The sequence below is a fragment of the Barbus barbus genome (genome assembly GCF_936440315.1).
Source record: "Barbus barbus genome assembly, chromosome: 23".
In the NCBI taxonomy this organism is placed as follows: domain Eukaryota; kingdom Metazoa; phylum Chordata; class Actinopteri; order Cypriniformes; family Cyprinidae; genus Barbus; species Barbus barbus.
The window spans coordinates 18146811-18173713 of NC_136751.1; the positions used below are offsets into that span (position 1 = coordinate 18146811).

The 26903-nt window shown below is 38.7% G+C and overlaps 1 protein-coding gene across 9 annotated transcripts in view; it reads right to left on the reverse strand.

Annotated features, from left to right (window-relative positions):
• The window catches only part of LOC306842749 (myocyte-specific enhancer factor 2A-like), a 91761-nt gene that overhangs the window by 7881 nt on the left and 56977 nt on the right, over window positions 1-26903 (reverse strand). For 3 of the 9 annotated variants that reach the window (XM_079373804.1, XM_079373801.1, XM_079373797.1), the window contains exons 5-7: window positions 16848-16982; window positions 14688-14913; window positions 2204-2388 (exon numbers count right to left, since the gene is read on the reverse strand). In XM_079373804.1, coding sequence (XP_079229930.1) covers window positions 2204-2388; window positions 14688-14913; window positions 16848-16982 — 546 coding nt within the window. Of the gene's footprint in view, window positions 1-2203; window positions 2392-14687; window positions 14914-16847; window positions 16983-17047; window positions 17180-26903 lie in introns of all 9 variants that reach the window. The other 6 variants (XM_079373805.1, XM_079373800.1, XM_079373799.1 and 3 more) reach the window with 3 other exon arrangements.

Here is a 26903-nt window from a genome sequence, read left to right on the forward strand (position 1 = left end):
ATAATAGTGGGGTTTTTTAAGTCCTTGGAAGGAAAAGAAAATCATTGAGGAGCTTGACCTCACAGCTAGGATGTTCTTAAACTTTCACCTCAGACACTCATCCATACATGAGCTTGTGTGTCCAATATCTCCATCAATCATTTTGCATCCACTGGCAGAGCCCTCCACTTGCCTTAATTGATTATTTATAAGAGGGGAATACTAGGCTAAATGAGAGGTAGACAATGTAGCTGACAACTCATGAGAATATAAGAATAAATTAATATATATGTGCATTTTAACTTATGTTTAAATATTTATTTGTAATTTAATAATACATTTTAAATAATATTTATCTATATTTTTTAAATTATTATTATAATTATATATTTTATTATTGTTAAAATCTAGAATTTTTAATAGACAGTACTGTGCAAAATTCTTAGGCCACTAGTATTTTCTTGAAGCATCTTGGAGACGTCGCCACAGTTCTTCTGGATTTAGTCTGTCTCCGTTTGTTCAGACAGACTGGATCAGGTCTGAGATCAGGCTGTTGTCAGACTCCTTGTGCAAACAAAATCTCACTGCATAATTACAATTAATAGCAAAATGAATGTTTGGAAATGTAAACAGATATTTCCTACTGACACACTACAGCAAAACATAGAAATAACTGTCTTAAGGCCATTTTTGTTGGTACTATACTAGTGGCCGAAGACTTGGTCAGTACTGTATATATTTGAACAAATACTATTATTTTTCCAGGCAATAGTACTGTCACGCCAAACTGCAAAACTAGACTTATTTCCTGTCCTCTTTCTCTATGTATATTCTAGTGTTTTATTTATTTATTTATTTTTATTTCACAAAATAAAACCCTTTGCAATAACTCATATTAAATTAAACAAAACATTAAACTTAACAATTGCATTCAATAAAGTATGAAAAAGAATGAAATCCAGGAAGTAATAACCATTAAAACAGACAATAGAGGAAAAAACAAACAATAAACTGCCAACAAGATCATATCTCTTACTTTTTAAGTGCAATGTGCTAGTCAACACTGTAATCCACGGTTTGTCTGTACTGTATATTCTCATTCAGTACTTAAAAGTTCTGTGCAAAACGTTTGGCCCAAATGAGAATTTTATGGAGTTAATTATCGTCTCTTATAATGTCTATATATCTCTTTGTTCGAAGCCAGCTGACAGTGTGGAGTTGTACTGTATCGAGGACGTTGAGCTTTCTTCTCAGTAGTGCCGGGCCAGTGCTGTCTTAATACCAGCACTCAATCAATAACAGTGGGGAGACACGACAAGGGCGACAAGATATTATCTGGCTCACACTCTGGGCTTCTGATTAAGCCTTCATCCCCACTCTGTCACACTGCGATGTGATTAATTTAATACCATTATGTTCTAATGACAGCCTGTCTGCAGGCACACTCACAGGCCCTGCCTTAGTCTGTCTGTCTGAGGCAGTTCATTCTCTCTCTCTCACACACACACACACACACACACACACACACACACAAAAGGACACTCGCCATATACGTAAATATACACAAATGAATAATCCTCTGGGCTTCTTACTACCGATGACTTCAGATGCCACAAGCTTGGCATGTGGGATTTGTTTTGATTCATGGCGGGTAAGAAACTGTACCGCTTCCAGATGCTGGTGTGGTATTCCATACACTCGCATACATATGTATATTTACGTTGAGCTAAGAGAGCCCTGCATAACCTCAGTGCTATTTACCAAACAAGAATCTACATGCTGTAGAAGAAACCCGAGCGGCTTCTACAGTTGAAACAAACCAATTATTGATCATATTTAAACATAATAATAATAATCTTTTTTTCTGCTTCCCATTTTATATTTGAGTGATTAATGAGGCTGACAGTCGGGTGTAGCCTCAGGTGCTAATTGTGGCCAGAGCTCTCTGCACCTTAATTATAATCATTTGAGAGGCCCAGGCCCTCTAATTTCTAAATGAATAATAGAAGGAGTAAGGGTACCTGGATTTCTGACTGTGCTGCTTGTTGTTTCACGGAGACTATTTTAGTGTAATTTCACTGATCTGATTTAAAGACCATAATTTCGCTCAACCCGTGCGTGTGTGTATGTGTGTGTGTGTGTGCTGATCAACATCTTTTTCAAGAAGATTTGAAGCAACAATCTCGTGGATGCGTGCATGAAGAATCAATTCTTCCATACTCACCAGGGGTGGCATCATGCTCTTGCTGGATGGGGGGATGACGACTCTCAAGTCTGGCTTGCGGCTACCGATGCCCATGTTGCCCCCCGGTGGCGGCGGTGACTTCGCAGTCATGACTTTACCAAGCCCATTCCCGCTGGGTGTACCCAGGAGCCCCGGCGAGCCCCTCGGGTTAACAAAGCCGTTTCCTGCTGACACACACATATGGGCAGAAAGCATCATGGGATTGTGCTCTAATCGACCAATCCCCAACAGCCATCAGTCAATCGGACGACATGCCATTTCCCAGCTGCAGTCATAGCATCTCATAGCACGCAACGTTAAGTGTTCCCGACCCTCTGGGAAAGTTCTAATAAGACTCTGGTAATTATCCCACACATTTACGAAAATAAAACATAAATTTTGAAATTGATGAGCCTTTGGTTCTGTTGATGTACAATGGCGTCAAAGCTGTCTTTGTGTGTCCCAGGATGAGGAAAGCAATTCAGTTTAACAAATGTAGTGTGACTTGAGCTCTTTAAGAAGGAATGGCTAAAGTCATTACAACTGAGTGCAGCCATTCACTGCTATCAAAGGCAATTAAAGTGCCATTTTAGAGAAGTAATCTAAAAACTTTGGTGGGGTGTCAATGGTAGGTTTACATCTGCTGTTTTTTGCCATTCCTACTTCAAAACTGAACTACAGCTACTTTTATTGAGAACTTTCTCTTAGCACATGTCGTAATGACCAAAAAAGGCACAATGAGAGGAACCCAATTTCGGTCTGCAGAACATCAACAACAAATACTGAAAAGTTTGTGCGCGAATGATGTCATCATATGAGAACGAACAGGCTAATCCATCAAGTCCGCACCTAACTGACCTTACACCCGTATACTATATATATTGCGGGTTTCTGGTTTCACGTGAACGTCAGAGCTTTACAAAGATGTCTTTCTACCATCTGCTGGCCCACATTGTTAGCAAGTTCCTTCACACAAGCATCTGAAATATTCTCTAACAATCATGGGTCATTTACCCACACAATGTGTAACCTCCAAAGACAAACACAGGAATTACAATTGGCCGACGTTCAAACCCAAAAGCACAATCACCCCTAAGGTCTCTGTTTCGATGTTTGTTCTCGTCAGACTGAAAAATACTGAGCAACTCAACAACAGCCATCAGGCAAACAAGTGTAATGCCTTTTGGTTTTCAGAAAAGGTCCATTTCATTTCCATTTGCTTGAAACTGTGCATACAGCAAAGTGCAATGTCATTTCCGTGTGTTTTCTCCATAACAGCAGCTTGATTAAATGTTAGTCATGGGGCTTTTTATGCCCCCCACCCAATGCTCATTTCCTGTGGGGGCTTGCTGTGGGACAGCGAGAGAGAAGGCCATCATCAGACAGACAGAGAGCAGAGACATGCACTAACTGTGTCTCCGCTAAAACACGCCTCTGCTGAGAGCAACACGTACACGCAATTCTCACAGCTCAATTTTCAATATACGCTTTTTATTTCTGGGCTATATCTATAGAGAGAAACATTCAAAAACTGACAGGAAACAATCAAGAGACGTGGGTTCAGGAAATGACCCAAGCGCGATTTGAACTTGCTCGCACATAACATGTCCGTGCAAGTTCACTACTCACCAGGTCACCGAGACAACTTACAAGACCTTAATACCAGATTGCAAGAGAATCTCAGTTGAAGAGCAGTTGTATGTGTTTTATAGTTTCTAAAGCTCAATGAATATCACCCATCTAACTTGGATCAACAAACAAAAGCAAACTTTTTGTGGGCTGTAATTAAAAACTTGAGGACTACATCAGATGTTTCATCAGTTGTCTAAGAATAATAAATACCTTGGCAAGTAGAACATTATTAACATTAACATTTATTCATTTTGCAGATTCTTTTATTTAAAGTGACATAGAAAATGAGGAATAATTAAACACAAGTAGAAGTAGAAATATATAATGCATACATAAGACTGAATAGAAACATATATGTTCAGTGCACTTACACATGTATTTACCGTGATAAATAATAAAAACTGCATAGTTTGATTTTTATTATGTAATATGCTAATTTAAAAAATCGAATAACTGTAGGTTAAAAAATTACAATTACATTTAAATTTGTAATTTATAACACATTTACAACTATTTTATCTATATTAACTAAAAGGAAACTAAATATAAAAGCATACATATATACTTTGATATCCTATTATATATATGTAATACTTTGATGACTAAAGGCAGAACAAGTAGGTGTCTTAATATTTGGTTGGTACTGTAAATGTTTATTCAGTTGACAGGAAATATAAGATGAATATGAGCACTGGAGTGTGTGAACCTGCAGCGAGAGGGAGGAAAATATCTTGTAATTACTGTAAAAAAGCACAGCGGCAGTGCATTACTCTGATAATGATCAAAAGGAGGGAGGATGATATCATTACGTTGAAATGCTCCCAATTTCTGAAAAAGGCGCCTGTTCTCAAAAAGGCGGAATGTGTAACTGAGGCCCTACTGAGACATAAGCTGCTCTGATTCTGAGCTGTAACCAGCGTCCCCACCCCTTCACTCTATTCTATGTAATTCGTACATTGAATCCTCTCACAACGAACAGAGTGAACCCAGTGTCACAATTCCTAAATGAACACCAAATACAGACATCTGTCTTAAACAATGCTGCTTACCCACAAAAAATAAGTCTCTTGCTCAGCTCTGAGTAAAGCATGATCCTATGAGAGCATGGTTACATAATGACCCGCTTTTACAAAACAAATAATTTGTTTCTTTTCAAAGCAAGGCTGTTTTGATATAAAGCACCAGATATGTCCTAACCATTTATAAGTCATCATTACCTTGAGCAAAGTAGTGTCTTCAAAGGGGCAAGGTACGCATGAATGAGAAAAGACTAATGGATTTCAGAATCAAAGCTTCGCCTCCCTAATAGATTAAGAGGAACGGAGTCCAAATTCTAATTATAGTCTTAATTAATGAGGCTGAACAGTACCTCTTTAACGGGTGTAGCCATATTGTTTTGGCTCCGGAAATCATCCACAGGAACAATGTGAGCTGGGAAAAGAGTTCCAACTGTTGATGCCAAAAAAAAATCCAATTCATATTTTACATCGAGAGCCCTTTTGTACAAAAAATAAATATAATTTGTAATACCTCCATGAGGAATCTAAAAAAGAAAGACTGAGAGCACTGGATCGGAAATGAAGTGGACCTCAAGACATGGTTAAGTGGCAGTATTTCGAGAAACATTCTTTTGACACACAAACAGGGCTTTAAATTGCTCCTCAACAGCTTCTAATTCTTTAGTATTAATGAAGGAAGCTGTGCAGCTTCTAGGCACATTGCATAACAGAGATACAACTCCAAACGCACCCTCGTTTTTAACTGAGAAGGTCCTGAACGGCCAAAAAGCACATCTGTGCACGCTACTCAAAACCGAATTCGAGATCGCCTCAAAGATCGGCTCATCAGATTGCTAATTGGTGCTCATCAGAACACAAATGATGTATTTCGGGAACCATTATGTTTGCATCACTTCCTCTTTGTGCACGATCACGCATTGTGAACTTTGGCGTAATCTGCAAAGCTGAGAGCTTGCTCTTGTCAGCTTGAATAAGGTGTCTTTAACACATCAACTCGTAGTGCCAAATTTATTGCAATGCACTAATTGAATGTGTGGGATCTGCTCTTCTAGTGTACCAGCCACACTTCAGTGATCCCATGACGAAAGCACATCTAACTTTACATCATTTCACTTTTAATTAAATTAGGCTGCCAAACCAGCAACTCTGCTGCTTGAACATACTTAATGTATGGCAATTTAGCTCTTTAATACTTAACACCCCAGCATTATTGGAAAACACAAGGTCTTAACATGTTACGTACTCGTGGTTATCCCATTCTGAAGCACAAACCCTTACACAGACCTTAGAAGTGGTGGAGATGATCGAAAGATCTCTTGGATCAAAGGAGATTGAGCACAAAGCATCGAGGACTAGTTCACCTTCTGGAGTTGTGGGCTCTTCAGCCATAAGTGGTTTTGTGCTGGGCTGTCTCCATTCTGCATTTACATACACACAAATAAACATCACACAGAACTCCAGAACCTGTGTGTAAGGATCCAGGACAGATGTTAAAGTATGCTGGGACAACAGACAAAAAATGTAACTAAATTTAGAGAGAACTGGTAATGCCCAGCTTGAGCCGTAAATTGCCTCATTCAGGCTTACAATGTACTGTTCTGACCTTTTCCAATCGGATTGAACTTCGCTTATATTTTATAAAACAAATTAAAAACAGTTTAAATGAAAATACGAAAAATTACATCAATAATAATAAAAACAATTTATATATAAAATAAAATTTTGTGAAACCACTGCTTAAGTTCGGGTCTAGATCGATTTGAAAAATTCACCATGTGGCAAGAGATATTCTTCTCTTTCGCGTCAATACAAAAAACAGTGGCAATGATTTGTTAGTCAACAATGGGATCTGGGTAATTTGAGAGAAACTAGGCCTTCTGTTCCCCACAAAAGTCAACAACAAAATAAAATTTGAAACGAAAATGATCCCAAACCAAACATTTTGTTGGAACCGTGCTGAGCTTCCATATCAGAGAACTCAGCCATTTTGTTTCACAGTGCTGATGATTCATCATGACCTCCAGCAACTGTACATAGTTAGGTAACACCGAATCACTTCAAAAGAGAATTGTGCTACAACACGAGCCTGATATTTCACGAACAATAAGATTCATTTGCACCCCAGCTGGGCATGTCAACATGATGAAAAAGCTTTCTTTCCCCGAAGAGGAGAGCCGGTGTATGTGCTTGGATTAACGCTTGGATCCTCTTCACCATTCCTTTGGCTTAACTGGTGATCAGAGCATTGCGCTGAATACATTCAGGCAATATGAGGTCGCTCTACACAGGGGAGACAGCAGAAGAAGAGTGCTGTGAGCCGCATTCCTGCAGGCTCTGCTCTGAGATGTCCCTGCTCCCCCAGTGCCTTCTTCTTGTGAAAAATCTGAAGTATGCAAGGAATGGCCATCTGACAGGAGCACTGAAGTGGTTCCTCTCCAAGGCAGCCACGCTGGTCGAGGCTGTTTGGAACAAACAACAGCTGCGCTATGTGATCAGAGATCCAAAGGTTGTGCTATGTGACCACAGAGCCAAAGGCCTGAGACCTCTGGGCACACGCTCCTCGCCACACCCCATAATGCCACTCTCAGCTAAGCACTGCACGTCCAGTACCTTAAATCCACCCAGACACTCTGGGCTGGACCATAGCCCCAAATCTTTCCTAAATGAAAAATACATTAACTTCAATTGTATTAATTATGGGTAATTAATAAACAAACTACACCAAAAGTATATTAATCAATAACAGGCCTAATCATTCTTAACATTTATCAAACTAGAGTCAAATCTAGCTCCGGTTTCATGCATTCGAGATGAAGGCAAAGACGGCAGTGTTCCCATGGGCAGCACAGGGCGCAGTCCCTGCATAGATTCGCACACTCCATTTCCCTATCACTCATCTGCGACAGTTTCACGGGACTGTGCTCGCTCTCTCTGAGCTATATTTCGCTTCTCCCTCTCACTTCTGCTGCTAACTGCCTATGGGAAAAGTCTTTGCACCCACTTGAAGTCAAATATGGGGGTTATATTGGCACCATACAGCGTGTGTGTGTGTGTGTGTGTGTGTAAGTAACACCGTCAAACAGCGACACCCGCAGGTAAAGTTACAGCGGAGGCTTGCCTCCCGTCGGTCTATAGACTTAATACAGAGACCCTAAAGCGTGCGGTGACTTTTCTGGAGGCTCATTGAGATGAATTGGGGAAAGTCATGTGAGAGGAGGCAATGCCTCCATCGCGCTATAATTGGATATGATCGTTTATGATTGGATATGAGTGGTTCCTGCGATAAATCCTGCCTCTTGTTTTCGTGCAAGCTCTCGGCCTGAATGAATTGACTAAATATAAAGCAAGTAAGCAACTCACCTGCTTAGATATTACTGCTTTGTGTCACATCAAAATAAAACTTGAAATGGTCTGAAAACGTGATGACTGCGTCAGTTTTGAGTGAGCATTCAGTGTGATGAAATGAAAGATATATCTTCGTGTCTGTGGCAGTATTTACATTGCTTTTATGACGATGATGACCCGAAAATAAGTTGACTATTAAAAAGAACAGCTGAACATCAGTTCACAAATAAAAAAAAATATTGGTAACAATTTACAATAAGGTGTCATTTAATATAACATGAACAAACAATGAACATTTATTACAGTATTCAGCATATTAATCTTTGTATACATTAGTACACAATTATCAGTACATTATCAGTACATTGTTAGTTCATGTTAGTTCACAGTGCATAAACTAATGTTAACAAACAAATGTTTTGATTTTAATAATGCATTAATAATAAAGTAAATGTTGAAATGCATATTAACTAAGATTAATAAATGCTGTAGAAGTAGGCTATTGTTTATTCTTAGTTCATGTTAACTAAAGTAGTTAACTAATTTTAACTAATGAAACCTTATTGTTTCCAGAATATTGTTAAAATTGTTACTGCCTTTAGTTATAAATTTGGAATAAATATAAAAATGCATAAAAACACTATGAAATGTATAATTAGTATTAAAATGTTTAAATAAAATAAAATTAATATTAATAAAATACAAAACATAAAAATATAATTATATTTGTTCTCTTTTTTATGTAATATTTATTTACCCAGGAAAATGTGACAACATTAAGTGTAACAGGGACACACACACACACACACACACACACACACACACACACACACACACATATATATATACATATACATACATACATACATATATACATACAAATACATATATATATATATATATATATATATATATATATATATATATAAAAATAAACTGCCTCCTCATTTTAAAACAGCACCGCACGCCACTAATATATATATGTATATATATTGCTCTTTCTTTTTAAATAAATTAAATTATAATAAAATTTTCTTAATATAAATCTACCACAGCTTATGCTCTAAACTATAGGGAGCCCTTTTACATTACTATAAGATTATACTATTAACATTTTACTATAAGGTTATTACTATGAGGTAATACTTTTAACATATTTCTATTTGTTGTTGAAATATATTAATTAGCTGTCATAACTTGTTTCATAACAGATTTAAACATACATTAAATAATTAAGACATCAGGTAGAAGTAAAGTAAACCATAATGAGTATATAGTCTAATATTTCGTGAAATGCTCTTCTCTAGACTTAATTTCTCTAACAAGCTAAAGAGCCGTGGACACTGATGAATTGCCTGAGGTAAATGAAATGCTACATGACATTTTGTTTAGAAACGGTTTTATTGATGTCTTTCTGTGGTTGAAATGCAGATTGAGTTATTACGTGAGGCATGAGATGTTCATTCATGTTTATTTCTAGTAGTAAAAAGGAAGGGATGATCGCATGTCGCGCTGCAGTTTGAACTGAGCCGTTTACACAGAGATCTGTTACACCAAAGCAAAGAGCACCAAAACGGCATTTATTGTTTGAATTTCCTGAAAAAACTGACATCATTTTAAAGATAAGACATTAAGATTTTAAAGATTATTTTATACTAATTCTTTTTATGTATTTTTCCACATTTTTTATTTATATGAATAATTTTCCTAATTATCTTAATTATTATATAATGCAATATGTTTAATTATTTCATAATACATTTCATTAAACTATAATAGGCAAAAACAAAGGGTATGTTTTTGCTTATGTCTTTTTTTGCCAAACCTTGACGGCAGCATTAATAGCCACGTTAACATTCCTTTAAAATATCGAATTCCGATTTAAATGGTGTAGATATTTTTGCATTATGATATAGCACTAATAGGCTAACCCCCGGGTGTCATTTATATCTAGCAACATCCTTGTTTCAAATCTCTAAATATTGATTCTACAGAGATACGCTACTGTCGCAAAGGGACTATGCTAGTGGGGACTGGCTCATAAATGTCTGGCAATTATTAAAAGACTGATGAGAGGCATCGTGTGCATAATAGCAATGAATTCTCCTCTACGTTACTGAAAAAGTACTCTGAGGTATTCATTACCAAAAAGTGTTATACTGTACACTCATAGGAGACTCAAAAGCCAATATTATCTCCCACTGTGTACATTCAAATCAAGTGAGTCTCGGACACTTAGCACTCAGTAAGTGCATATCTGTGTGTGTGTGTGTGTGTGTGTGTGTGTGTGTGTGAGAGTGTGTGTGTGTGTGAGAGAGAGAGAGAGAGAGAGAGAGAGAGAGAGTGTAGTTGGCAAAAAGATAGTTAAATACCACCTGTCCCTGCCTCTCATCGCTACAGAATGCTTATGACAGGTTGCCTGGTCATTGTGCACAACAGTCTTAGAGGGATGTCATGGTCCGAATGCTTGCAGGGTTCTGCTGGGTCAGGCATTTAGCAGGCTTACGCCAGCCGTATAAGGACTGCTACAGTACCAGGAAAACAGATGCACCTGTCAATAGGGGGAAGGAAGCTCAAGGGGGCCGGGAGAGATGGAGGCAGGGGGCCGAGGCCTTAAAGGAAATGCTGAGTTTATTTACCTGCCTGTCTGAATCAGCTGCTGAAACACAGTTAACCGTTTCGCACACAGACAGAGATGGAACGGAACTTCTTGCCGAGCTGCACCTAATCTGCACCTGCACTACGTCTGATGTTCCTGGTTGACTTCTGTAGGGATAATTTTTCAAAGCAAATTAGGGCAGGAGGAATCTTCAAGATCATGTGAGAGTGCATGAATCTCACGGCCTGTTGTTCCAGCAGTCACGCTCTTGTGCTTGGGTGCTTTTTAATGTTGAAAAAGTAGCCCTAGTCTATCGCTGACATAGACAGAGAGGCCCACTAGAGTACGGAGGCAACCCTTGTATTTGTAACTGTCAGGGAGGAACAGTTGGACACATGACCTTGTGTCCTTGGTGACTTGACAGTGTGTGTACACACCAGCAGCGGGGCAGAGACGCTTGCAGCTGCCGCCATTTCCCATCATCACATGACTGTTTACAACCGCTCTATCAAACGCCCGGACTCACAAGTCAGCTCTGGCACAACTTAATGCACTTCCATCTGGGTGAAAAATGCGGCTAAGAGGCCTGTGACACACAACCTCTGAGGTTTCTACAATTATCATTCTGTGAATGATAATTGTAATATGCTAATATTTTTTTTCATGAGAAGCCATAGAAAAACCCTTGATAATATCCTTCTGATGTCCTCATAAAGGGCAGAGTCACTTCAACATCCATCACTGGCTCATAACGGTTTGGCCTAGATTTCCAAATATCAAGAGAGAGAAGGGGGTGGTGTGCTCTACTGTAACATGTCAGTTATACTCCAAGCAGAAGAGAAGTGATTGAGGGAGACCCGCTTATCTGGTCGAATGTGGCAAAGATGGTGCCGCTCCATTAGGACGAAGAAAGAGGGCGACATCTGTCCTGAAAATGATATCCCCTATTACAAATCAACCATATCAATCATAAAAACAGGAAGCAGATTTAGAAACCCCTGTGAAACGAAACATCTATTGACACAGGAGCTGATGCAGTCACCCCAGAGGACTTACTCGCAGGGCTGGAGCCGACACCGCTCAGCACTGCAAGCTCTGTGAGGGGACCCAGCATGTCACCTAATGAGATGCACAAAATGAGATGATTAACCATCTGCATCTTTTATCTCTGAGTGTGTGGGTACATGTGTGTGACAGGCCAGCCTTCACACGCAGCATTCTGCTCCCTTTAGCGTGTCAAACACATTTGAATGTTACACAATTTTAAGGAGTGAAACTGCTAACCTGCTAAAGCAAGAATCGCTATTGCTTGTACTGAACAAGTATTACACTTTGGTACGCATCCTTGTAATACAGACATGAATGATTACTCAAATCATGTGGCTTGTTTAGAAGAAGTGTGATACTATTTATCTAAGTGATCTGACAACTTTCACCTGCCAGGCAATCAAACAGAAAAAAAAAAACAGTGCACTGAAGTAGAGACCCGGGTCATGAATGGAGCAATAGCATACAGAATTTAAGGTAGGCCAGTCAACAGCCAGAAAACAACAACCATGCAAAACACAACAGCAACCACCTAGCAACTACACTCTAAAAAAATGGAGCTATATAGCATTAAAAGTGGTTCTTGGCTCATAATCATAGGGGAACCACTTTTGGTGCTATATACCACCATATCTTCAAAGGTGCTATACAGCACCTTTGTCAAATGGTGCTATGTAGAACCATAAGAGGTGCCATATTGCATTGTATTTCTTCAACAAAAATGGTGCTAAACAGCAACAACAGTGGTTCTTTGGCTTGTAAAGAACCTTTAAACGAGCTTAATAGGTTCTTTGTAAGGCAGTGGTGCTATATAGCACCTTAATCACCCCAAAGAACCACTGAAGAACCGCTGAAGAACCATACAGGAGCTTAACGGGTTTTGGATATGGTAGCAGTGCCAAAGAACCGGTGAAGAACCCCTGAAGAACCACTGAAGCACCAAGATTTGGTGCTATACAGCCCCAAAAGTTGTTCCCCTATGATTATGAGCCAAAGAACCGCTTTTAGTGCTATATAGCACCTTTTTTTTTTTAGAGTGTAGAACACGTTTACAACAGTATAGAAATGCCCAGGCAACCATTTAGAACGCAACCTTAGCAACTGCATAACAACAGTAAAAACACCCAAAACACATCATGGAGATGACCTTGGCTTCATTCATTCATCTTCCTTCTTTTATTCGTTTTTATCACCTAACATTTTACTACATACTTTACTACATTTTTACATACTACTGTTCAAATGTTTGTAGTAATTTTGTTCAGCGTGGATTCATAAATGTATCAAAAGTGCCAGTAACAACTTTTATATTAATACAAATATTTTCTACTTCAAATAAATTGTTCTGTCATTAAAGAATCCTGAAACAAAATGTTTTCATGGTTTCCACAAATATATTAAATGGCACAACTGCTTTTAACATAAAATCATCATTGCACCAAATCATCATATTAGAATGATTTCTGAAGGATCATGTGACCATGAAGACTGGAGTAATGATGCTGAAAATCAGCTATGCCATTACAAGTTTTTTTTTTTTTTAATATATTAAAATACAAGACAGTTTTTTTTCTTATTATTATATTTAACGATATTTACTGTATTTGTGATCAAATTCTTTCAAAAAAGAATGTTTTATGTTATCTAACAGACTGTACACAAACTTCTTTGCAATATGCAAAGAGTATATATAAAGAGTGTGAGACTCTCATTTTATATATTGTAAGGCACAACTGAACAGCACTCACAATTTATTTTTTAAATATTTTAAAAATTGGTTTATATTGCACACACACACACACACACACACAAACACAAAGTGGCTTATGGCCCAGACATTTGCCGTTTCACTTTTAGTTTTATCTCAAAGATATTCAAAAGGCAAGCACTCATAGAAACGAACAAACTAACATCAAAGCATAGAAATGTGAACATAATCTGAATCACGGAATCTCAGCTACACAAGATAACTTCGATCAAATCTTGCCATCGTGATTTCGAGCAGTATTTGTACTGACGAGTACAACCTCCAGAGAGCGTGTGCCGGCCTGTGAAGGGTTAGTGTTTGAGTATTGTGGAGGTCAGTAATGGGTGTTGTTGGAACATCAAACATTATTTTGCAGCGATGCAGCGCAGCAGTGTTTTTGCACTTTACTATGATCATGCCTCCCTCCTACATAGAAACAGAGATAAAAGGATGACTAATGTGTCCAGTGCAGAAAAACATGCATTTAACACTCATGTTATAACTTGAAGACGTGTAAGGTGTACAAGGGCCAAATGCAAAACAGCTATTTATGGAGTTTCAGGTTAAAAGGTTCCTCATAGGTGTTCAGTATAAATCTGTTGCATCTATCGTAACAGAAACACATGCATCCACTATTTGCATGACAGTCATTCTGTCTGTCTGTCTGTCGGTCTGTCTGTCTCTCATTATTCACACTAGGGCTGGTGCGGCCCAGCCACAGAGCCCACTGCTGTCACACCAGTTTAAAGATCAGATGGTATTAAAGCCTGCTGTCGTCATGGAGACCACTTCCAGGAGACTACTAATTGATCTCACTTCCGTTCCACTCATGTAGTGCTGAGAAGGTGTGAAACACAAAGCATAACAAGAAACATATAGATGTCTGTGCATAGCAGCTGGGAAACAACATTACTCTTCCATTATTACAGATTTCTCAATGTGAGACGTAGAAAAACAACATCTGTATTGAATTTTCAAAGCAAAGCAGACAGAAAACACATATCTTGATATACAAGCCATTAAAATCACAGAATCACAGAACCTGCCCCACTTTTGCTGGTAGAAATGAAAGAACATCGAGGGAATAGCACTAACCTGCGCTGCCTGTGCTGGGGGGTCTCTGTGGGGGCCCGGCAGACACTACGTTTCTGTGCAGGGAACCCTGAGGAGGAGACAGCATGGCACCGTCACTCAGAGAGGCAGCGGCAGCCGACAGGCTCTGGCTGCTCAGAGAGGCCCCGGGGTTGTAGGACATGGCGTTGGGGTTTGTCACTGGCACAGCCACATGCATGGAGAAGTTCTGCGGGGGCAAGGCCGTCGGCTGGAAGAGACACACACACACATAGGGCTTTATGTGGGAGGCATCAAAGACTCTTAAAGCAACCTGTCATGCTTATATTTCATCTAAATATCCCAGTATCAAAATTGACATTCACACAGATAACTGAATTATATCTCAACAAGAAACGGTACAATTGGAGAATGGTGACGAGTTGGTTCTGTGCAGTGTTCAGATTCATTTAGCCACATTCAGGTAGAATGGCCCATAATGGTACGCTGCACATATCTTCAGGCTTCTAGTAGAAGTGAAAGATGACCCCAGAGCTTTGGTGCTTTTATCATACAATGGAGGAAAACAGGAGATAGATTGCCGGGTGGAAAAATGTAATCTCAGGAGGGAGATCTCTGGATCACCTTGGGCTGTCCAAAAAGCCCGGCATAAAGTGAGAAATACTCCTGGAAAACAATTCTCCTATTGGGAGTCATTTTCACTGTGCTCGGAACACCAATTTTGACCCAGGTTCAATACATAAAACAACATCTTGGGATGAGAAATATTACGACGGCATGCAAATTTGGGGAATATCTTGAAATAGCTTGGCTATAGCCAGCACTGCACTTGGCCATTTTCACAAAACAAAACAAATAAAACATACACAAAAACACAATATACTTCGATTTCTTTTTTTTAAATCAATATACATACATTTTATATTGGGAAAAAAGAGGTGAAATAACATCATTTGACAGCAACGCTGGCATCTTAATCATATCAACAGGCAGTGCATTGCTGACTATCCATACAGTTATCCAGAGTGAGTGTGAGCAGGGACAGTGTCCATTCACTTAATAGTGCAGCGAGCCAGTTAGTGAGAATATTAGTGAGTTAATGACACAGAACTCGAGCTTTGTTCATGTCCATTCGGTGCAGTGAAAACAACTGTCTGGCACCCACTATAAGGTGCAGAATGTTATGGTCACCACCCAATAAGATCACTATTGTCTCAACTTTATAAAAATAAAAAAAAAACATTACCTGCAAAAAATATTTGTAACTAAATGCTCCCAGATTTATTTGTTACTAGCTTGGACTTGAAAATGGTTCAACTATTTGATTGTGCTAGGGCTCTGGGTTCTGGAAGGACTAAAGAAATTGTCCAGGGAGATGAACAAACAAACCCAGGTGTTGCAACCCACCAGAAAGAGGGAGACTAAAAGAAATCAGTTCTAATGAGTGGAGGAGAAACAGTGAAAGAGTCTCTCCATCTTTATACAATGGCAAATCTTCTCCATCACATTACCTGGACAGAGCACAGCACTGAGATAAAAGATTGAATTTCCACATCTGTTGGGGAGACTGCTGGGAAGAACACATCAATTACCTCAACCAATAAATCTGTCAGTATTCTAGCCAGAAGGTGGACATAGAGACATTCTGTCCAAAAAAAATACTGTAAATAGATCACACTTGTACTAAACTTTTTGTTTTTGTTTTTTTTACAGTGGGGCTCAAAAAAACTTTTACATTCAGAAATTTGGACAGGTTTGTGCAAGTTTAAATAAGCTAATCAGTGATGTTAATTTGATTCCAATTAAACTTTACTTAAATTTTATAATTTGTAATTAAAAAACATATTCGACTACAAATAGTAAAATATCTCACTGTATGTACAGTATTTAAAAAGAGCTAATTGTTTTACAAATTGATCAAAAAAGGTTTAAGATTGTGGTCTTAATAATGTGAAAGGTTTAAACAATGTGATCTTATTAGGGTGAGAGAAAAAAACTGTAAAATTAATAAGAAAAAGTGCACTTCCAACAGACAAAAAAAGAAAAAAACTAAGAGTATGCTTTAAAAAAAAAAAAAGTCCTTAACTGTTGACAGAGATTGCAGGGCGAGGCAATGAAAAAAGGGGGGAAGGGGGGAGTATCCTTTCTGCCACAAAGCCAAGCAAAAACGTTGCATTTACTTACGATTTTATGATTTCGCATCATATTATCAAACTCTTCATTAATTTTTTTATATTTTTCTTCTGTGTGAGGGGTGAGGACATATGAGGCGTCAGGATCCGGGCTATCACAGCCTCTGTGTTCTTTCTTGTTAAGCGCCTGTAGTGAACATCAACATAAAAAGAAGGATCAACACAAAAAGGCAGGGAGGAAGCAGTACTTACACCACAGCGCTTGTACATTAAATCACTCTCTTCGTTTAGTTTGCCGAAACGGTCGTCCATGAGGGGACTGTGACCGAAACAGTCATCTGGATCGGGACTGGCACAGTCATTATGGCCTTTGTTTCTTAATTTCTGAAAATGAAATTGGAAAATTCACACATACATAGACATATGTACACCCAAACAGCTGTTATCGTTGGGTTCATTTAAACAATGAAAAACAATTGATTGATTAGTGAATATGACAGTTAACAACTTAAATAATCTAGGGCAGAACATCTGGTAAAATGCATAATTCACAGAATGTAATAAAGAAATACAGTTACTGAACTTTGCTACAATTGCATGCTGTTTAGTGAACACAGAAGAGCTGCGACCAGGATGTTGAAATTGCACTGGTAACAGTTCAATGGATAATTTGGCAAATACATTAAGAGCTAATATGCTGATGGTTGCACCATGCCTATTGCATTAGCCCCTGGGGAGGAAATTGAATTGTCACTCCTTATCCTTTCCCTTAAAAACATTAGGCTGGGGAAAACCAAATCGTCTTTTCTCTCTCTGCGTTTCTCTCCCTTTCTCCTCTTTGCTCTCTTTCTTAGGAACATGCATTTCCCTCAGCATGTGCATGTTGTGATGCATATTTCATTATCTTTCAGTTATCATAAGCCACCCAGCTGGAAGACACACACACATAAGAGGATCCCACAGTGCAGTGCTTTAGAAGCTCTCTCGCTGTAATTCAGCACACCTGCCACTAACAGGAGCCTATCAGAGTGAAAGCAATGTATAAATTGAACGGATTATCAAATCCGGTCACTAACATTTATTTAAGTGTGGAAAGCACTGATTATTCTGAGAGCAAAGTGCAAAGGGCAGAGCACCTGCTGTAATATTAGCCATTTTACCCCGAGGGAACGGAAGCTTTTTTGTAGTTTTTAATAAATACAAGTCTGTATTTCTTTTGTCAGAGGGGAGTCTATTGGTAACACATTACTTAAGGTCTGTATAATGAATTTTAATATTTAAAATAGTCTAATGCATTAAAAGGCATTATCATAACACATAATTTAATGTACGGTAATACGTTATAGCCTTTAAAGGTACAGTATAAACATTACCAGGCAAAAACTGCATTGTAGCCTACTATCAAGCATGTATGAAAATAATGACAATGATAATTTGTGAAATACATCAAAATTTAATGCATCGTTATGCATTATAATTAATTATGAAGATAATTTATTACAATTACAATACATTTTTGGTAATTACAAAAATATATAATTTAATGTAAATTAATAATTTAATGAAATGCAGTTTATGGAAAAAGAAAATAATGCATTACAATTACAGTATATGGCATTACAAATATCTTCATAATGAAGTAAAGTGTTAACTTCATATTTTTCAAACTCTCCTTTACCCATCAGACCATTTACATTAACAAAATGACAGCGAAGGTTGCCAGCTTCTCAAACAAGAGAAATCTTCATTTGATGCAATGGTCTGTTCCTTACTACTGTACACAGAGCTCCTGTAATAAGACTACTGTACCTCAGGGTGGTTTGGCAGCAGAGGTTACATGTTCTTTCAGATGAAAAAGTCATATTTGGAAGGAAGTGAAGCAAAGCACATATACACTAACAAGCCCCTTAGTCTTTGCATCTATCACGATGTGTGTGAGAGAGTAGGTACGTGTGTGGGTGTGTGTGAGAGTGTCTTTAGAGTGCAGCTGCTGTCCTCTGGTATTTCTGTGACTGTAGAGTGAGATCTTTGTTGATCCTTACCTACTTTATCTAACAATGTGCAACCAAGCTCCGCACGGTGTGAACTCAGAGTGCATTCACACACATACACAAAAACAATCGATACATGTACACAATGTGCCTATGCCTAAGCAAAACACAAAATGCAAGTGGTATACAGCTTCTAGCTTCAGATACATGGCTTTTCTGGGACCATCTGTAACCATGAAGCTATTTGGTGTGGTGCCGAAGGTGGTTCTCGCTCGCTTTTTCTGAGCAACGCCTTCCCGGGTCATTTCCTGTTTACTGGGCCCTATGTGGCTCTCTGAAACACTGTGTTTACCAGTGAAACTATGCACTTTCTCCCCCAGAGTGCCACAGATTCCATCAGGACCTGCAAATTATAGTCCCAACCTGCTCATTATGTGGCAAGCGCTGTGGTTGGAGCTGGGCAGTGAGGTCTGTGTGAGCAGGGCAGGGCGCTGACTTCCACAGTAACCCTAGGGACACACCCGTCCGCTGGGGCCTGAGTCGGCAGGGAGGGGCCCCTGTGGAAATCGCAGAGCGCCAGGCTGGCCTTCTCATGGGCATATAGTGCTGATGAGCACAACAACATTTCCAAACAAAGAATGTGATGGAACTACATTATAGACCGTAATCAGAGGAGATGCCATATTGAATTTTACACATATGAAAATGGGGATGTTATGGATAGATTTACAGAAATACAATGGTATGCACTGTATAAAGGTCTTCGATCATTTATTTTTCAAAAAATGTTGTCTACTGAAAGTCTTTTGGAAAAATGTTCTGTCAGCTGAACAATTGGCATGTTGTTAACCAACAGTACACTGTAAAAAAAATTAAACAGATTATTGGAGTAAAATTGTCATGTTTAATTCAATGTGTTACTGTTTCATCATAATTATTTGTAAAAAAAAAAAAAGAAAAAAAAAATTACTTGCAAATTCTAACTGAAAATTGTTACTCTGCAAAAAAATTCAAAGCTGTAAACAAAAAGATTATTAGAGTATAAGAAAATACCATTTCAGTTTTCTACTTCAAAATTGCATATTTAAAGTGTTACTTGCCATTTCTTTGTAATGATTTGTAAAATTTACAAGCAATTTCTGAGTTAAAGTTATTTCAAAGTAAATCCTACACCACTGAACACACTATAGTTCTATCCCTCACAGCCTTGTTTTCATTTCCTGTCAAAATTAAATATGGCACTAAGGTCACAATCATATTGTGAGTCAAAATCATAAACAGTATAACATACTCCAATATAAAGCAACACAATAGCACTAGTATGGCCTTTTGTCTTGCAAAAGAGATCACATTTATGCATTCCCATACTGAACCATGCCCCCAACTGCTTTGAAGTCTGAAGGACCGTGATGACACACTGGTAAGTCCTTCTTAAATGGCTTGGCATGTTTTGGGTGTCCCACAGACACTGCCCGCAGCTCTAGTAAATGGATCACTAAATCAGCACATGTCCAAACAGGTGTCCCTCTCCCGCAACACCTGTCAGCCCCTTCACCTCACGACGCAGCCAATCAGCGGCCTCCGCACTTCAGCATGGCCATAAAAGGGAGCGTTATGCTTAGCGATCAAAATCTGTCTACAGCAGAAAATAAGACGCTGCCAAGGCGCGACAAGTGAATCCATTAAATACAAACACAGATGGGGGCATGAGGTTGATCATGAGTTTGATTAAACCGGATGATTTGCATTCTTAATTACACCTTTAAGTGTACGGCTGCCATGGTCTCTCATCAACAGGCCAAAGTGGCGACTGCATGCAACATCCTTCCAACTTTGCAAAAACAAAATTAGAATGGTTTTGAGTTGCGTATCTAGATAATATTTTTCTGTGTATATAAGATATGCTATAAGCATCCAACAAACATTTTCTTAATCAGTTCTAATATTGTCTAATATGGTAAGTTTTGTCAGGGAAATGGAGTGTTATTGTTATCGGCTCATTCAGTGTGTGTGTGTGTGTGTGTGAGACTGGATTGTGAGTGTGTGAAAGAGGGAGAGTGGGCAGTGCTGGCGTAAGCGGTTCTGGAGAGGGAGCTGAAAACTCATATTGTGTAATCTGTTCAGCATGTCCCGCATGGCTCAGAGACAGGACAGTGGGATAGCTGCCAATATTCATGCCAATATTCTTTTTTTTTTTTTTTTTTATAGAATGCATGCCAGACCTGTATTGATAAAACTTTGGCAGTCCACACAAAAAAATAAGAGACTGATGTAAAAGCCAGTACGACATAACTGCGTAGTGAGTGCATTTGAACGTTTATTTGTATGTGTGTGTGTACCTAATTAACCATATTTTGGGGACAAATGTGTACCCAAAAGTGAGGTAAACCTGACAAAATCTCCAAAAACCTCCCTTTGGGACGTCGTCATTTGTAAAACGGGTTTAAAAATAAACTAAACAAAGTTTTTTTGAAATTGTAAAAATGCAGAAAGTCTCCTGTGAGGGCTAAGTTTAGGTGTAGGGTTGGTGTAGGGCAATAGGACATACAGTTTGTACAGTATAAAAACCATTACGCCTATGGAGAGTCCCCATTTAGAGAGCTAAGTAAATGTGTGTGTGTGTGTGTGTGTGTGTGTGTGTGTGTGTGTGCGCGCGTTTGAGATAAAAGGAGAACTAAATAACGAAAGAAAGGGACAGAGAGACATACTTAGAAACCAGACAGTTTAAAAAGCCCTTTTTCCTCTTCTACAACACACAACTTCCCTCTCTCAGACACTCCCTGAACAGCCACTGGAAAGATTACTGGAAAGAGAAATACTGTGAAACAAGTTAAACCTCTTACATAAGAAAGCACAATCAAGCTCAATAAAAAAAGACATGGTTTGACAGAAATGTCAAACTGGAGAAAATGTTTATCTCTAGGATTGCTCTAATATTAAAATTCAGACAAAAACCCAAAAACCTTACACAAACACATAAAGCATATGCACTCCATATACTGACTCCAAGGTTTTGAATGGTATAGTGTACAATATTACAAAGTCTTTTTCATTTTTTATCTTTGGATATTTCTGTTCAAAGAATCCTGAAAACAAATGTACGCAACTGTTTGAAATATTGATAATAATTTAAAAAAATTATTTAACAGCAAATTAACATATTAGAATGATTTCTGAAGGATCATGTGACACGGAAGACTGCAGTAATGATGGTGCAGTAATTTGAGCTTTGATGACAGGAATAAATTACATTTTAAAATATATTCAAATAGAAAGCAGTTATTTTAAATGGCAAAAATGTTTCACAATATTACTGCTTTTGGTGTATTTTGGATCAAATAAATGCAGGCCTGGTGAGCAGAAGGAAAATGTTTAAAAACATCTTACTGTTCAAAAACTTTTGACTAGTAGTGTATGTATATAATTCTAAATGTATAATTTAATTATATATAATTAAAAAAGAAATGTAATTAATTCCTGAAGGAAAAGCAGAATTTTTTGATCATAAAAAAAATCATTCTGAAAATAACTTCAGAAATAATTCTAATATTCTGATATTTTCAGAATTCTTTGATTAAAAGAGCGTATTATAACATTATAAATATAATTGCATTTAAATAAAAATATGAATCTCCTGTATAAGCCTTATTCCTTACCTACTCTCCCATACAACTCAAGGTATACACAGTGAAATTGCTCAAGCAGTATCCCTCGAAAAACCATTTCACTCATACTCCCCGTTCTGTCAAAGGTCTTTTGTATTTGAGTTATTCATGTGCTGCACATGGATAAAAGGAAGATTCAAATATAGACAGAAAATGTAGGCCTAAAAGCACAGCATTCAAAATAAAGCAGAAGCTTAAGAAAAACTAAAGAAAGACAAAGAAAGAATGGAGGTTGATGATAGAGTGTGAGCTGTGTTATGGGTGGAGTGAGGGTGGAGAGCTTATCCTCAGTTTCTGATTAAATCATACAGTACGGTGACGCAGCTCTGTGTCTTTGTGGGAAACTACAGAAAATACTTATTTTCCACCATAATTTGCAAATAAATTCTTTAAAATTCAGACAATGTGATTTTCCTGGATTCTTTCCCCCCATTCTGTCTCTCATAGTTGAAGTGTACCTATGATGAAAATTACAGGCCTCTCTCATCTTTTTAAGTGGGAGAACTTGCACAATTGGTAGCTGACTAAATACTTTTTTGCCCAACTGTAGATGGATGGATGGATGGATGGATGGATGGATGGATGGATGGATGGATGGATGGATGGATGGATGGATGGATGGATGGATGGATGGATGGATGGATGGATGGATGGATGGATGGATGGATGGATGGATGGATGGATGGATGGATGGATGGATGGATGGATGGATAGTAGTAAATACTACATAGCATATCTCAACAGCTTGCATCACTGCATAACGTAAAATATTATCGCCCAGCTCATCTGCTAAATGCGACTACAAGGCATCACAATCTGTCTGTAAATCTGCTCTTAAACAATGTGTATTGTGAATTTGACTTGACTTTATGCCTATTCAATCATAAAAACATGACGTACTGTAGCGAACAAATAACAGCAATAACGACCCTTATAATTAAAGTATATGTGTGAAAAATGGCTTTATTAAGAAATTTCTCTGTGCTGCACTTTGTCAGATCTCATTCTAAGGGCTACTGAGTCATAAATCAGGATGTGACCTCATGCGTGTCCTTCCTGCCTCTGTGCTATTGTCTAAACAGTCTTCTCAGAGGAAGCTGGACTGCAGGGGCTCGTTTTCAGCAAGTGAGTCTGGTTGAACGTTTGGTAATTATGATCTCTGTGCAGCTGTTTAGAAAAACAGTATACTGTGAAATCCCTGCCAACAAAATCTGCCTCACAATGCATGCCGCATAAAACGACAGTCGTTTTAGCATCTGATGCATCTCTTTCGCCACGTACTGCAGTAAATTACAGCCGGCTGACCGCTGAGATCGCTGCTTTTATACGAATACGCCGCTTCATATTAGCTCGTAAGAGTGTGTTACACTTCCAGGAGCAATAGTTTCCCACAAAGACAAGCAGATGTTCGCAGACTGTACGCTGGCGGGTTTGATCAAGCTATTAGCAGCCACAGCGAGGGAAGGAACGCTTTCACAATCAAGGGTATTTTGAGACATGAGAGCAGATTGGGAATTGAAACCAAAATTGAGGTGAAGGCATATCAAAGTCATCGCTCAAGTTTCTTTCCAACGATGTTGCTCTCCAGTCCCACTGGCCTAAATAAATGATCTCATCTATTCAACAGTCAAATCTACAGTAAAACTATTACTGTTAATGAAGAACAAAGGGAGGAAAAAGTGGGAGATTTCGATGAGACAAATGCATCGTTTTCCTCATCCTTCGCGATAGCCATTTCCTCCCGAACCCGTTAGTCTTTCTTACGTTCACTACCTGTCTGTCTTTCCCACCCGTCTTGACCCGGAGACTGGATCATTAGCCATCAGAGTCCTTGAAACAATAGCCCCCCCGAACCCCTCCATTCCTGCTCTCCTCTAAAATATTCATAAGGACAATTAGGAGTTCCGATAAGGCAGAGAGGAGAAAGCAGAGAGGGTAGGTCGTGCCAGCAGGACGTCTGTTCTGTAACACTCTATACCCCTGCCACTGAGCAGGCCTCATCAATCTGTGAGAGCGCACCTCTCCTCATGCACCTCGCCCCCTGAAAACCGCCGGCCTTGACCGCGGCCTTGATACTCACATTGTGCGGTGCGGTAGGTCAAAGGACGGGGCGCAGAGGTGACGAATGGGCTTGCAAACATATTTAACAAACAACCCTGTGGGCTTGTGGTGGACTGATTCACACAGGCATTTATATATGAGGTGGTCAGTGGTTTTGCCTTTTTTCAGGTCATCAACACTGAACAATATAATTTCCTGAACTCACAAAGCACAGTGGTTTCAGGTTGACAACTTTCATGTAAAAACGTCAAGCACGCTGTCTTTGATTAAAAAGACATTGTAAACAGATACTGTAAGCACACCTACAAGTGTCTGTAATCCTGATAAGCCTTTAAGTGATACGCACAGATGCGTAATGATTGTTTAGACTGATCTGAGATGAAACTTTACTTTGAATGCATGGTTGTCTTTCAAGGAAAGACGACGACGAGCCCTCCTACACATGACTCAGACAGCGCAAAACTCTGGTTTCCATGAAAAGGGAGGGCATTATGGGAGAGGTTATCACTTTACTCTTCAGTAAACCGGCTGTTCTGTACTGTGTTGCTGTACTAAAACTAATTCAAGCGGAAAGGAAGAAACAGAGTAGGTGTGTATTTCTTCGCTTTGCCTGCATGCATATAACTCCCCAAATCATTTCTTGTTATGCAATTGCAAATTGGTTTTGTAAAATTAGGTACATGCAACCTTAACACATCTGAGACATTTGGGAATGTGTTAGACATAAAACTTTCTTTGAAGTCAAATCCGTGGTGAGTCGCCAAGTTTTTACTATGAATCAAAGCATATGCAAAAACCAAACCATAAGCAGTGTCAACTGATTTAAAATCCTTCCTCAGGCGGTCCACATCACCACTGAGATCAGTTCAACCCACTCCTGCAAAGAACAAACAATGCATTGCTGAAAGTGAAAGAATTTTAATTGAAAGCATAACATCGCTACATGTGCCAGTTCCTGAACGCCGAATAATATTTTCACCAAACTCTGTACCCTCTACATTACAAATCATGCCAAAGTAAACATGATCTTTCACATCGGCGTTGAAATCATTACAGAGGCTGTTTGGCCTTACGTCATCTGAGAATAATTCATGGCTGAAATCGGTAAACACGTGCCAGATCGCTGAGCTAGGAACCATGGAACAGTATCTGAGGTAGAGAGAGAGAGCAAGAGAGAAGGTCCCATTCTTGCTCTTATTGAATTACATTCAATCATGTTTGTCCATGTCGGAGATGCTTTTCCCCCCTCCCACCGGAGCGTAATCAATAGCCAAAGAGGACACTTCCATTAGCTTTTGCGCCTGCTATCTAGGGACTGGTTCTGATGGTAACCAGGAAAAAGAAAGGAGGGAGGAGAGAGGTTTGTTAAGTAGACTGGGCCCTTTATTGTTTCCATTTTTGCTTCCATTAACTGCATCTCAACACTGACAATGACTGAAAACCTCTTATTTTTGTATTTTGCATTATGTTTTGCAAAGCATACCAGCCTCAAAACTGTCCCCTATTCAGGAACTGTTGCTTGTTATCATTGGTTGTCATGTCCATACAGCATGTATGAGAAATATTATGAGAATGTCTCACACAGAATTTTTTTCTGTTTGTCAATCAATGTGATGTTTTTCCTGGAGGACCAACAGAACCCATTGAGGAGAGGGCAGGCATGGATCTGTCATGGGCACACCTATCAGGACTTTACAGGACTGAGAGCACAAGGGTGAAGACAACCGCCAGATGTGGCTGCTCTAGCGCTTTTTTCATTCAACATTTATATGCTGCACAATGACTTGAGAAGGCAAACAAAACAAGCAAAGGCAGTCAACAGACACCTCGAATATGCCAATTTAAGGATAAAGCAACTAAATGATAGCAAATGAGATGTACACAAACTTGCACCTATGAACAGAAAACATTTTTAACAATGTTTTCTCAAAAATAAATGTACGTAAACTATATTTATATATCCATAGTGAAAATAATGTATATACTGAGTGATCATTATTTTATTTGCCAGTTGGAGGAAAATATAGTGGGTACCAATTTGCCTAATGTTCCTCTGAAAGCCTAAAAAAAAATTAAGTTACCTAACAATGCTACTCTAACAAGGTGGACAATTAGGCATCAGCTTCAGTAAAAAAAAAAAAAAATGATGATGAAAATTTACCCTTTACTTAATACTTTGTAAATCCTGAAGTACAGATTTACTGGACAGCATCGAGAGGCAGACGAGAAACAGCATATTTATCCAGAGAGCTGAGAGTGAAAATGATAGTTCAGAATTAATCACTCATTTGCAGCATGCTTCGTCCCCCTCTTGTTTCCTCTGTGAATAAGCACCAGGGTTATTTGCTCAGAGTCAGCGCATCTATGTTCAAGCACTTGAGATTAGAGCCT